At 30.5% G+C, this 15359-nt stretch overlaps 1 protein-coding gene across 1 annotated transcript in view; it reads left to right on the top strand.

The window, feature by feature from the left end:
* The window catches only part of LOC126780670 (SCY1-like protein 2), a 105025-nt gene that overhangs the window by 57741 nt on the left and 31925 nt on the right, over nucleotides 1-15359 (top strand). Inside the window, exon 2 of the mRNA XM_050505300.1 lies at nucleotides 13531-13755. Within this exon, the coding sequence (XP_050361257.1) occupies nucleotides 13531-13755 (225 nt within the window). The remainder of the gene's footprint in view (nucleotides 1-13530; nucleotides 13756-15359) is intronic.

The raw sequence follows: 15359 nt of genomic DNA, 5'->3' as shown, positions 1-15359 counted from the left end.
ACAAATCGCTGGTATAAATTAATTGATCCATGTATGATATGAAAGATATTAAATGAATGTGAGATTTTATTTTAAAATTATAACAACAGAATTTTTGCTGGTTATTCTGGGTAGAATCTATATTCCAAACAAGTAGTAACTTTACATTTCGATCTTGTAACTTAGAAAGTGCACGTAAGAACCTACTTGAATAAAGATATAGTATAGGAATACATTCATTTTATCCTTACTAAGAATAAAATAATGAGGTTATATTGTAGATTGATCAATAAATAACTTAAAATGTAATTGATGATATTAAGGTATAAAACTAAATTATATAGGGTTCTATCAACTCTCAACGATAACAAAATATCTAAAGTGATACTTCTCACATGTGAGAAGATGTGACAGGATGAAGTGACAGGATGAGTCATAAAATTGGTTATACTTTGTGACTACGTTTTATATACAAATGTGATTGTTAAGTTGGTCTTTGTCCATTTGTCTGATGTCTTATAATTATAAGATTCTACTTATTATTTTATACTATTATGGTATTATTTTATACTATATAGGTGAACGGCTAGATGTGAGTAGACACTAATGTCCATAGACATAAGCGCCGGAAGGAATGTTGAATATTCCATATATCACAAATATGCCAGCAACCTTGGGAAATAAGATTTTCTGTCCCTTGTGCCTAAATGGATCTCAGGTTTATAGCAGCAATCGGGTTTGTACAGTAGTTATTGAGTTTTATGACAAGAAAATAATTAACATTGTTATAATTTCGTGCTTCGAAAAGAACGTAAAACTGTTGTTCCTGCGTCTGATCTCTCTCCGTTTGTATCGGATAGACGTCACATCGACTTATAAGAGTGAGAAAATCGATAAACCTAACCTAACTTCTACACAGTTGGCTTTGATTTTGTCGGCCATTCTTAAGAAATACTTCTCTTGAATTGTAAAATGGCCGACAAAATGTTAAAAGGATGGCATCTTGTTTATAATATTACAACACTTTAACTATTGATGATAATTTAAATATATATAATAGTTAAATGGGCTTATAAGCGTGGTTTTTATAATCATTTATGTATAATAATCCATTTCGATAAATAGAGCAATTGCTCGACGAATAAAATAAATTCAATAAAATTGCAACTAAACGACAAATTGCTGCCAGTTCATTCTATTCAAAGCAGCTGCGATTTGAATTTTACAATTCCGATTTTTATTATAACTTCAAACTCTGATTCTTATTTCAACTTAAGTAAACCTCATAATTCCTACTGTATAATATTAACTGATCTCCATCACGGCAGTATGAAGATTAATTACTTAACTTACAACTTAATAAGTACAAAATGTGATATATTTATATATATAACATCTGGAACTTTCAGAAAAGTTTTTTAAGAATATTGAGTTTAAATACAAATATATACTATGTACATTTTAACATATTTTGATATAAAGATCAACATTAATTTACACTTTTCATAAAAACAATATTACCGATTCATAAATGCGTGCTGTGACATCTTAAAACTAGGACATTATAGTTTAATATTGAAGATATAATGCGAAAAGTACTATTTGTAGGAAATCTAGAAGGTAGTACCCGGTAGGGCTTTGTGCAAGCCACTGGGATAAGTACAACCGACTCATAATATATTCTGCCGTTAAACAGCAATACTTTTACAATATTACAGGCACAAGAGACATAACATCTTGGTTCCCAATAATGGTGGCGCATTGGTGATGTAAGGAATGGTTAATATTTCTTACATTGCCAATGGGCCTATGGGCGGTGGTGAACACATACCATCAGGTGACTCATTTTCCCGACCACCTATAACATTATATCTTTGTCAATATATATATATTGACAACACAAAATATAGCGAAATAAATGTTTAACCACATACGAAATACAAATTTTGATGTAATAATATATCGCCCTCGTTTCGTTGCTTTCCACCTAAAGTCTAAACGCTTTAGTGAATTTACATAAACGAAATCTTGATGATTCATGGAGCACACATATTAACAACGCAACTTTTATTTATTACAAGCTGTATTGCACGATGTGTCTTATTATATTATTTACGATGGATTTGCGGACTGGCTTATTGACCACCTGTTTGTCACCACCGCTCATAGACCACTTTGTTTCGTAACGTGCTTATGATAATAATATCATTGAGCAGTTTAGTTTTATTATAGATTGTAAATATCATAATAAATATAAATGTAAGTTCTTATAATTTACTTAGGTGTTTGGAAAGAGCATAATAAATCATAGAATAATCTGTCCGCTTTTATTATGACGTATTACATGAGTTGTTAACTAAATTACCGTAGCAGAGTGTTCATACACATATAACTTTATAGTAATTGAAGACAGTTTTGCTTCTTACTGAACAAACTTTCAACTTTCAATTTATCACTACATTTTTTTTTTCATATCACGATGACATATATACCGATGACTAAAGGCACGCTTAAGGCTGTGGATGCTGCGCCGGTTTTATTAAAATCGTATCAGTTTGATTTCTCTTCACGACAATGAGAGATAAGATAATACACCTCTGTTTGCACATATTTTTGCGCATTATAATACGTCATGCAAAGTTGACAGGAACATTAAAACGTTGATTTAGTATTAAACCATGTTTTTTTTAATAACTCAAACTTTGCTCGGTGCTAAAAAAACAACGTACCTACCTACGCTTGTGTTCTGTGAATATTTGCCGCACGATGCTCCAAACCTTCTTCTCAAAAAGAGATGAAGGCCTTAGCCTATTAGTTATTTATCATTAGTTTTGTTAATTAAAGAAATAATGACTATCAACCAAACAACAAAGATCACATCCCACACACAAATCACATTCGTTCTAAAGTCTTTCTATGCATAATAATTGTCTCACTCACAGAGTCGGTAGAATGCCTTGTAAATCGATAGTACCTATTCGCATGGGCCAGGAATAAAACAATGATAAGTTATATTTAAAATTGTATTATATTTTCAAATCGTATTAAAAAAGATTATGCAGAAGAATAAGAACTGTAATTATACTACAAAACCAATATGCCTATTTAATAATCTCGTAGCCGCAATTTATAGGTTAATGAACTTCTTCAACTGAAGTTGCTATCATAACGCGATATTACTATTTCCTGTGAGATAGCAATGGGAAAACTTAGAATGAGATATAGCTGCGGTTTGCTAGTATTCATTAGATATATATTTTTTATTTGTAATTAAAAACGCAAACGTTGCTCGACAAATATATAAATATTAATTATAGAATGTCCGAGACAAGGTTTTTTATTATCCTTTAATTTAATAAATTAAAAATAAGAAAACGTTTTTAGAAACATGATTTCACTTACTGAATCGTCTTTATTGTTGAACGATAAGCGACTCTTTATAAAAAGTAACTTATAAAATTTGAACTCCGTAGGATAAAAATAAGTGATTCTAAAGATTTGTCATAAGCAAACCACCAAAAATTAAGGCTAAAAAAATTAAAATTAATCTGACAATATATGAATAAATTTCTATTATCAACTGCATCTTCATCTTTTAATCTCAGAGATAAATTTTCATTGACAAAAAATAGCATCAGAGAAAATCATTTCAGCAAACTTTATTTATTTATATTAAACTAAACTATGCAATACATATTTTAGTGCACAAGTAAGTATGTATAAAGTGTGCTAACTCATTCTTATAATCCGAGGGGACGACAAATCCGACGCGATGGGAAAGAGTTCAAGCTCAGGACCAACGGCTTTATATGTTTTCTAAACACAGGAGTACACATTTTCAACTTCCAAACCACGAACTAATACTGAGAATTTAACAACGGAAAACCTAATAGCACGGAATCTATGGCTTTAAATCTAGCCATTACAACAACGAGGCAGTCAATATATAATATTATTGGGTGAAGCAAACTGTAACTTCGACTTAACCTGTTTTCAGCTTATATATTACTAATATTAATTATGGATTTAACGCAAATGAACAACCAAGCTCAGTTAATCGCAGTTGCTATATTTCAAATGTACGAATATAGCAACAGCGATTTTAGCTTTACGAACTATGTACGAATTCTTTCGTATCGATTCGTCGTTCCAATATAACGAGTCCCAAAGGTCCAGCGCAAACCGGTTGAAACGCAGCGCTAATGATCTTTGACTGCGAATGAATTAACAAAATTCATACTATTATTAAATTTTACTTCGCTTACGTTACATAGCTATAAACAAAGTATTTTAAATCATATTAAAGTACAGTACATCAAAGGACTTGCTATACCGTGTGATCCGACACCGACACGTGAAGATGGGAAGTACAATCGATTTTGGTAAGATTTGTGTAAAATCCGTTCATAGTGAGCTTCTACGTCGGGGAAGGAGTAATGTGACAAATTTTATATCAATCGGGCGCATAGGAGATCTCGTTATGAGTGGTATTTAACTTATAAAAAGTTTATAACATTATAACAAGGCAACTTTACACATGTATATTCACTCCTCAACGATTTCAATTTTTTTTACACAAAAGGCACTCGTATGCTTATTAAATTCAAATTATATTTACATTACAATAATGGTACGGTTTCGTTGACTTTTCTAGACATTTTGGAGATCTAAAAATCTTAACCATAAGTTTTTTTTATATTATAGTTTTGGCTAAATTCACTTGAAGATAAATTAAGATAACATTTTACAAACATATATAACATAAACATATAAGATAACATTTTATGAGAGCTTATGTTTATTACATAAGCTCTCATAATCTATTAAAAAACATACATACAAATACTATTTAATTCTTTGTTAAATTAATGTACTTATTTATCCTTTGAACAAAGAAAAAGAAATATATATTTATAAAAAAAGATGTATAAACTACTGATAGGATCTTAGAAGACATATAAACAAATGACACAGTTCTCATACAAATACTTTACAAGTCTAAACGTAAATAAGGCATTGTGTGAACACGAGAACGTGAGTAACGGAGCTCTTTTTTGCTGAGTTATACAAAGTATCTTAATTGTGTGTAATTGTATCGCAAGAAAAAAATGTTCAGTAAATCAGATAAATCGAATCTAATTACCATCTGATTTTTGTACAAAAAACTGTCCAAGTGTCCAACAGTCAGACAACGCAAAGTAAAGGATAAATTTATAGCCTTTTTGTTGTAACGATGTTTTTCATACACAGAATACATTGATATATTTATTTACTTTATCAATAAATCCTGATATACGTAGGTAATAACTTCGTTTGGCTTGAATTAAAAAATTGTGACTTTATATTTTGGCGATAATCGAGTACCTCCACGCCACTTTGCGTTTGTAGTGTGTAACATTTATGCAATTAATGTTCATTTCATAACATTTATGAAAATATCTTTATATTACGTAGTATTTTCCAAAAACACTGCAAAAAACACAAAGTTAATTCTGCAGTCGCTAAGCTTAAAAATATGCATACCGAAGCTACCACTTATAAAAAACTACCCAAATGTATTTTTTAAATCAACTAGTATAAACATATTTCTTAACAATTTTAGAATTGTCCACTTTATAGCTAAAAATTAGAAGGAGAGGGATATATCTGTGGAATAAAATGAAAAAGCTATTTTAAAACCTCTTCATCATCGTTCCAAACCTCTATAGCGATACCTCCCTCGTTTATTCTACTCTCCCAAAAACCATATAATCAATTTTAAACACCTTATTATAATAAAAATCTATCCTCGGTTCAGAACAACAAATTTCAAAACTGAGATGATCCTGTGAAAGAAACTCAGCGGAATGATTGACTTTTTTTCATATAAAAGAGATATATTGCAACATTGAAATCAATGTAAAAGATCCCATAAATCCTATGAGGCTAACAGAAGTAAATACCATCTATTATCGATCATAGCTGGATGAATAATAAAACGATGTAAGCTAGTGACTGCTTTCAGAAATCTTTACCTCACGTAGTTTCGTAAAAGATACTGAGATAAAGAAGAAATGTAAAACGGTCCAATTACACTATCGTTACAGTATTATTATTACTTCACTGATTTTGATACGTCTACCACATGATGATGGCAATTTAAATCGGAAACAAGTAGAGCAGTTTGCTTATTGTTATTATATAAGCTATATTATATAAGATATATAGTATCGTATAATATCTCATCTTGGATAGGTTAAATTTTAATACATGCTCCGATTTGTTATAGAACCGTTTAGGGTTATCAAGTTTATTACCGTTTAAACTTCTTAATTGGTTCTAAGATTTCATATCCCTCTTAGGCATTGGTTCTATATATAAACTCATATGTGGTACATATTCGTGATTGACTAATTACCATATCTTAGACTTTGTAAATAACTTATGTACAGATTGACGGGGTAAGAGTCAATTGACTTGATAAATATTTAATTTACTATTTTTATTTTTATTTATTCTCTTATTAGAGCAATTTATTAAACTACAAACTATAAAAACAATTACATAATGTTTTGTTTACGTAACGACGTTCAAATTACTTAATTAATTTTTTTTAGTAATAAAATGCGTCTGACATCAGCAACAGTTATATTTGGAAACCAATACTTATGCTTGTATCACCAAGTTTCTGACTCCGCAAAGTAATTACTTCCCTTCTAGGGCCGATTTTACAGATATTTTCGCAGTGATTTATCTATAGTACATTTGCTCGTCTGCTTATTAGAAATTATAAAAACTATATATTTATTGACGGTGTCCAAGACCTTCACACCTCACACATCGGTATAACTTGTATCCAAGTGGGATACATTCGGTACTTTTAATATAACATAGAAATTTTAAAGTCGCATATATGCAACTATATGCGAGTTTCTTACACTTTTGCTCGTCTAAATTCAATTAGTTTAATTTTTAAGGCGATATGAACTCAAATATTGTCTCCCCTGACTCAGATTTTAATTAAAGCTTAAGGGAAAATAACTTCTTTTTAATTTAAAAACTCAGTTTTTTATGAAATATTTTATTATTATATCCATCCATCTAAAAGTTATGTGAACAATACTTTCATTGGTTATAATCCAGTGAATACTAACGATACTCTGTTTTTAATAAAAGGATGTCTGCTTGTTTAATATGTATGTTACTATGCTATATACGTATGTTTTCTGACATCTTAGCTTTCGCATATTCTGAAAACAAATCCTTCGAAACTTCGGTTAAGATTTTCATACTCTACTGGGACATCCCGAATTAATTGTTTTTTTTAAACAAAAGTTAAAATGTTCTACTTAAAGGTAAATACCAATATCAATTAGCGCTATAGAAATATTAACTGTTCCTTTTAGCATCAATATACCGCTAACCACAGAAAATAATATGAGCGAAGTACCTTATGCCTTGTGGAATACAATACTACAAAGAATTGATATTTAGCTATAGAATACAATAAAATAATATTAGTTTATTATATATATATATATATATATATATATATATATATTAGTTTATTGTATTATATATATATATATATATATAATACAATAAACTGGTGATGAAACTATCTTATTCCCAACCAAAAGCAAAAAGCCCTTCAACGAGTAGTCTTTAACAAGAAAGCTTAATCTGTAAAATATAAATGTCATTGAAACTAACAAAATACAGGCTGATAAGAAATGTATCAGTCATTACAGACACAAGGGAAATAACGGCATAGTTGGATAGCAATTGCTTTTGTAATAAACAACACCAATGCCAATGTTAAAATATAAGACTGTTTATTGAATACAACAGCTTAATCAGTTCCTTTTGCATATTTGAGCTAAGTAGCGGGGCACTGTTTTATTATTTAAAACTAGAGCATCACCGCGGCTTTTCCCTAGCCATAATCGATAATCGAAATCCATATTTAGGTTGCGATAAAGCGTGAAGAAATAACAAATATTCACAGCACACAACATTTCATATTTTCGATATTAGTACGATTATTATTATTCTATTAATTAAAAATAAATTGATAAAGTGAATTTTGTAATAACTCCCTATATACTATATGGACACTGCGGTTCTGCGCGGCTATGGAGATTAACCTGGACAAACAGGCAGACAAAAATGATTGTTGTGTATTGGTAACTCGCAAATATTAACTTTAAAAGAGGCAGTTATTTTGAAATCGCAAAAAGATACTTCAAATTTATTTGTATAGAATCAAATTACACGTTTTTAATTTCTAACTCTCAGTAGCTTCTAATATATTTGTCATATTATATTCAATTTTACTTGATAAAATCCACCGTATTGTCTGGACAATACGGTGGATCTGTTAAATCTGGATTTAATTGAATTTTAACTATAATAGATACGAATCTTCAAAATCTCCGCAAGTATTGATATTACGTTAACCATTTTTGTATTTCAATTCAATTATTTTAATCAAAAAATAAACGATTGCTGAAATAATATAATGTATCTAATTAATAATCTTATCAAAGCTCTTAATAGAGAGAATCGTTTTATGTTATTGCGAGTGATTAGATTAATAAGGGAAAAAAAAATAAAACGGTCAAATGCTTTAGCGAAGTACGGACATATCGTTTGGTTCGATAGTCGACACAAATTGATATTATACTTGTTTAAATCATAAACATAACCTCACTTTTACTCTGCAAAGTGGGGTATCTGCTAAAAAACAAACATATAAGTTAGAGCTAACTTTGTTTAACTAAAACGCCCTCCAGCAAATAGCGGAGACTATAAGTCAGTCTACTGAAGTAATTTCTAAGTAATAAGTTTCTAATTTGTAACTTTGAGATGCGAATAAGCAACGCATGCACGTGTGACTATTCTATAATATGAATTTTTAGTTTTAAAATTTAATATTTTTACTACACAAAGGTTAAGGTACATTTTCATAACATGATGTTTCAATTTAACTATTGCCGTCGCGTTGCGTTCCTATGCCCGTGATTTCTTGACTTTGTAAATCGGTAAAGCAATTTCGTATTGAAAGAGTTTTCTCCTGAGCTTATATATATATATATATCTTAACGCGTTTGTTTGGCAACCTTTCCTCTTCGTCCAGTACAGTCCAGAAGCTGCATTTAGTTTATTTAATTGTAAATATAGGAGGATAGACCACCGTAGCCAAAATCAGCCCGGAGGACATTATTATTATTATTTTATTTATATTTTCGTATGAAATATAACAAAATCAATATAATACTTTAAAAGCATTAAAGCAATCACTTAATAAAATTCAAACATTTGCCACATCATAGCGACAATTTTAGGACAAATAAAACTTAACGGTTACCGACCACCATTATCGTAAAAGGATCTTTATCCAAGATCGTAAAATTGCCATTCGTCCCATAAAAATACCACAAATATAAATGCAACACGCTTTATATTCACTTCCTTATATTATATAACTAACAAAGTAAGATTGTACCGTACCGAACATGATCTTTGCATGTGGGTGTGCTTTAATATAATAATTTGGCAATAAATTATATCAAAATAATTTGTCCAACATAGAAGTATTAAACTTATTGCTTGACGATTTGGGAACTACCAACGGTTCGAAAGAGTAATATTGACCTGAAAAGAACGACGAGAAAACACTCGGCTAGTTTTATTAATGTTTTTATTTGTGATTGTTTACGAATTTTCACTACAGAACTGATCAATATCAAATTGATCCGAAAATAGTGTTCTGACACTATTATCACACTGTTATTATTATTTCTGACACTAGTAAATACTAGGAAAAATTTCTTGACTAATTTCGGCCAAGTCGGCTCAGCGTCCACTATCCAGCTGCGGAAAGTATACTATAGCGTGAGCTTGTTTACTTAAACACAGATGCATTTTCTATTTTCTTACTTCCATAGCCTAAAGAAGCGACTATACAACACGCCACAGATCAGGCACGCTAGCAACATTCTTTTGAAGCACTTGAGTTTAATTCTGACCTCGTATCTTCGCGTTACATTACGGATTTCTGCAAAAAAAAAATTTATAAATCTGTAAAGTAGCTGTTATATTTTTACTCCACCTTTGTTTGTTTGAAGGTAAAAGTTGGCTGAAAAAGGTACAGTGACACGCGAACATGGTGGGCACAAAAAATCTCACTAATTGATAAGCCATTGTACCGAGCTCATACTTCAAGTATATATTCCCAATTTTATAACTAAGTGTCTTTAAAAAATTAGCAATATTTAAACAATATTTATAAATATTTTTATCATTACCAATTATCGATATGACGTTATTCTCAACAATATCAGTAGTGAAAGACAAATTTGAAGAGAGTATAATGACTGTAATTTATTTCCGAAATCGATAAAAGAGCGTAACATCACTGTTGAAGAAATAAAATTGTATGACACCGATTAAAGCGATTGCAAATTATAATAACCATATTACTATTGTATGTTTTTTTTATTTATTTGACAAACACAGACTTTATTGAAATTAATGATTACTTAGGATAGAAAGAAATTATGTAATGTATGTACCTTATGTATGAAATACACTGTAAATTTGAAGCTACCATTGAATCTCAGACATTGACGCCCATTAATGTTTTTTTTTAAATAGGTGGGGGGATTCATGGCTACGATTTTTTTCAAAAATAGCGATGTAGTTTTAGCTGTTGCATGTAGTATTAGATTTAGTAAACATAGAAGTAAACTATGTAGCTATAAAATAGCTGAAAAAATATTTAATCTATAGAGGAGAAAATTTTTGAGCGGCAAAATTCTACAAGCCAGATAAAACTACACATCAGATTGTTTTAACTCATAAATATTCGTAAGCATTTAATTAATGTTGATATTTATTATTTCGCGTGTTCGTAATAATTGAGATTAAGATTGTGTTATGTAAACAAATAAACCGTCACCTAATTTAAATAAAAACATTAACACGCAACTTTTGCACTTTATATTCTATTTTTTTTTTAAATCAACAATCTTCAGTTTAATAAAAATACAAAGAATCATTGTTCCGTGCGTAAAGTGAAACTTTCTATTATTTTGATTGAGTTTATTTATGATATACCAGCATCACAATCGAAATTTCATAATTACAACTTTTAACTACTTTATGGTTTATTTGGAGTCTTTTTAATTCTTGCGTGTGTTCAAAACAACTGAGTTTTCGTAATTGGTGTCTTATTGATTTTTATGACCTAGTATTCAAACAGTTAATTTATAATAATGATCACACTTTAAATCCATTTTAAATCAGGAACAAGTAACAAAGCTCTCACATATTTACAAAATAGTAAAGTGTTACATACTTCATGTTTATATATATATATATATATATTTTATATGTCCGGGATGGCAAATGACTCTATTCCACCTGATGGTAAGTGGTAGTAGAGTCCAAACACGACGACGGCCAGTACAGTCGGGAAGAATGTTCTGTACTAGCCGTCACCGTCTTGCCGGTCCGCAAGATGCCTCTTCACGCCTCGTTTGAAGAAACCCGGGTTGTAAGAGGAGGGGAAATAATAAAAATATTTATTTATTTATCACTATTCATTTTACAAATACTTCTTAATTTAAAGGAATCAATTGCAATAATATCTTATGAGTATTAAAAGAGAGATTAGGTTGGCTTAGATTAGATAGTCGGCTGTGCCAGAGTCTCAAAGGAACAGCGTCTCCCACCCATATTTACAAGAGCACAATTCATTGTTATAAGCACAATTTAGAGATACACCTTTGTTATTGCTGTACAACTTATTGACTGCCTCATTGTTCTAGTGGTTAGATGTAAGACTTCAGACCCGATAGACCTGGGTTCATATCCCAGGTTAGATCAGTAAAAAGTTATTGGAATTTTCTGTCGAAAATTCTCAGTAGCAGCTTGGAGTCTGGAACTTGGAAGTGTATATAATCCCGTTCCTTGGAAAACATGTAAAGCCGTTAGTACTGCGCCTGGGAGAGGGAGTGTACCTGTGCTTGTGCACATACTTGTGCTCTGCAATATGTCTTGCTCTGCTAGCTCTTTTGATATTGACCACCGTGACACCGAAAGATATTATTACAAAACTTTTACAATAAAGATGAATTAAAAGTACATTCTCACGAAGTAAGCGTGTAGGAGCTCAAACCAGTATGTAAACCATAGACTTTGCAATTTTACTTTATTATTTATATAACAATTATTTAAATTAAAGTTTCAAGCATGAATGTATTTATTTAGAACTAGATAATAGAAAAGCGCAAACTAATAATAATATGAAAACATTAATATTTTTGAAAATATTTTTAACAGTAAGTCAATTTAGATCAGTGCTCAGTTTACATAAGGGCTTTCATAATGCTTAAGGTTTCTGTAGTTACATCAAAGTTTGGAAAGCAACAGTAATCTTCATGAAAAATGTACGAATATTGTGGGTGTTGACTACGAGCGTGTATTGAGTTCGTATCTCGTAAATTTAATCAATTTGTTGGAGCGATAATTTAAGAAATATGTAACATAAGCGTGCAATACTTTTTAACATAAATGTTAAGCTTAGTTTCCATGACATCATTGTAAATTAAATGAATAAGAAATTTATCAAATATATATCAAAAACGTATTTTATAATAAAAGTTGCAATAAATATTAATTGATCAAAGTTTCTGCTATAATTGTGAATTTTTTTAAAGATCTCTTTTTGTAAAAAACAACTTACGTCGTGAGGAAATTTTCTTGAGAAAGTTGAGAACCTGCATCAACGAAATCATCATTATTCAGCCGCGGGTCTACTACTGTACTCCTAGTTAATTATGCAGCAACTTGTATATGTTTGTAGTTTTAAAAATATCCAGTTAAGAGCGGTTAGGACAGAGATTTATTATTGGGGTCTGTATAATATATATATATATATAAATCTCAAATAAATTGTAAATCATAATGTTTAAGATTTTTATAAAATTAATTTTAGCATTTCGTTTTTATTATAATTTTATCTAGTATATATAATACACGAGGTGAAACCATCGTCTCTCTCTTTCGTTAAAAAGCATTTGAACCTTCAGGCATATTATCAATAGAGGCTCTAGGGACGGATAGTAGTAGTAGATTGGGATAATGACGTCATATGTCATCAGACCTATGAATGACTCGTTTAAGAATGACAAATTTTAAGAAGGTAGCCGATAAAAAATAATAACAGTCGTAACAAAAAATGCGACTTTATCTAGAAAAACTCGTTATAAAAATCTTAATAAGACAAACAAATTCATTTTGAATATATTTCCTTTATTTGCTCTAAAGTTATATATATTTAGAACAGCTAAGGACGTAAATAATGTGTTCTTTGAATGACAGTATCATCTTATTAACTTATGTTATGAACAAAAATACATATATATATACATAATGTATTATATATATACATACAATTTTTTGAAATCATTAATCTGAATGCCATTGATATAATTTAACAAAAAAAAACTTCCCTTACAACTAACAGAAAAAACAACTTTATTAATATAAAACTTCTTTTCACAGAAATGCTCGGTGTTCTTCTTCGATAAGCGTATAGTTGATAAGCTGTACAAGCCGAAAAAGAAAGATAGTATGCTCGATAGGATAAAGGCAAGCATCATCATCCTAGAAAGGCTCCGCCATCCCAGGCTGTTACGTATAATTCATACACTTGAAGAAGGTGAACATACCTTGGCGTTTGCAACCGAAGCTGTTTATGGAAGCCTCCATAACATTTTGGCTTGGCAAGTAAGTATTAAATTTATTATACCTTTTTAAGTAAAATTTCCTTTTTTCAACGTGTAATCATTTTAAAATTAGTCAAAAAAATTTATCCTTAGTCCTGGTTAGGCGCAACACACATGACAAAATTTTGTCTAATACGTTTAAGTTTTCTCACTGTTTTTTTTTACCGCGGAAAACAAGGTGATTTATTAACACAAGCTATTGAAGTGTGCCACAGCTTTGTATTCTCCATTTTTCGCATCCAGTCGGATCCCGCGACCTTTTTCAGGTCATTGGTCCACCTAGCTATCTGCGATCTCCAATTTAGGGCAGCTGTTCCAACGGCCATCGGTCCTTCGACATACTTAACCTTTTCTAGATTTGAACCAGCATTCTTCGTTTAAGAATAGTATAGTTCAGTTAAAAGAATTTATTACATTTAATCATTTAACTTTTAGCAATGCATCATTTTATTGAAATATGATCACAGCCGCAATGGCCGCTAAAGACGTCAAGCGATTAAAACCGACTCAGCTCACAGTATGAACTCATTTACATAAATTATTTTTTTCAATTTACTCAGCTTGATGAAGTCTTCAAAGACTTGGTAAATATTATGGGTTGGAATTTTTCTTCCTGCTACAAGAATATCACTTAAATCGCTTACTTTTTTGAGCGCTAGGAAATAATTTCAACTTGCTACCTGCGATGTAAAAATGAAACAAATACAATTATCCGTTGGTTTTATTTTTGATTTTAAATATGAAACGTGTTAAATAATAATAATAATAAAGTAAAAAATATATAAGATGAAGTGTCAATGTCTATGGGCGACAGTGACCTCCGTCACTTAAAAAAAAACTATTCGGGTAATCTTTACCTATTACTTGATTGTACTTATGTACAAAAGATAGAAAAGAAGAAGCGTGTGCTCTGTGATATGATGATGACGATAAAGAAACATGTGAAGCATTCCAGGATAAGTAGCGTAAGTGAAACGGGGTTATGTAATTATAATGTGCTTTAGCTGTAAAAACAATCAATTAGTTAGCAAAATATAAGCCATTAGTTCATAACGGTCAACATTAAAATGAGAGTGCACTTAGGGGGGCTCCCTGCAATCAATCACTCTCTGAATGAGTTCCCATGGGTGACACACAAGTTAAGCAGCACACATGAACAACTGGGACCTTCGAAAGAATAACGTTGAAAGTATATAAATTAGTATTACTTTTTATAAATAATAATGTCGGCGTGGTGTGTCAATTGCATGATAAAAATAATTTGTCATATTTTTATTAACGGCCGAAGCCTGAAGCTATACTCCTTGGGTAATTTTTCTGTTTCAATATCAAAAATTACAAGACTTGGTTTGAAATTGTAGGTATCCGTTCTGCTTTGTGGGAACTTTTCTTATGATATGTTTTTTTTACACAGATGTATTTTACATGCCTTTGGGGTATTTAGTTTATTTATTGTTATTTCAATATACCATGCTTATTACCAAGCAAGACCACAATCTACGTCTCAGTATTCATTTTTTAAAAATTTGGTATTCATTTGCAATATAAATATTGGTTTGCATTTGACGACGTAGAATTCAGATAACTTCTTCATTGACTCGGAAT

The sequence above is a fragment of the Nymphalis io genome, chromosome Z, assembly GCF_905147045.1.
Source record: "Nymphalis io chromosome Z, ilAglIoxx1.1, whole genome shotgun sequence".
NCBI lineage: Eukaryota > Metazoa > Arthropoda > Insecta > Lepidoptera > Nymphalidae > Nymphalis > Nymphalis io.
The sequence above is the reverse complement of the archived record's forward strand: the minus strand, read 5'-3'. Positions and strand labels throughout refer to the sequence as shown.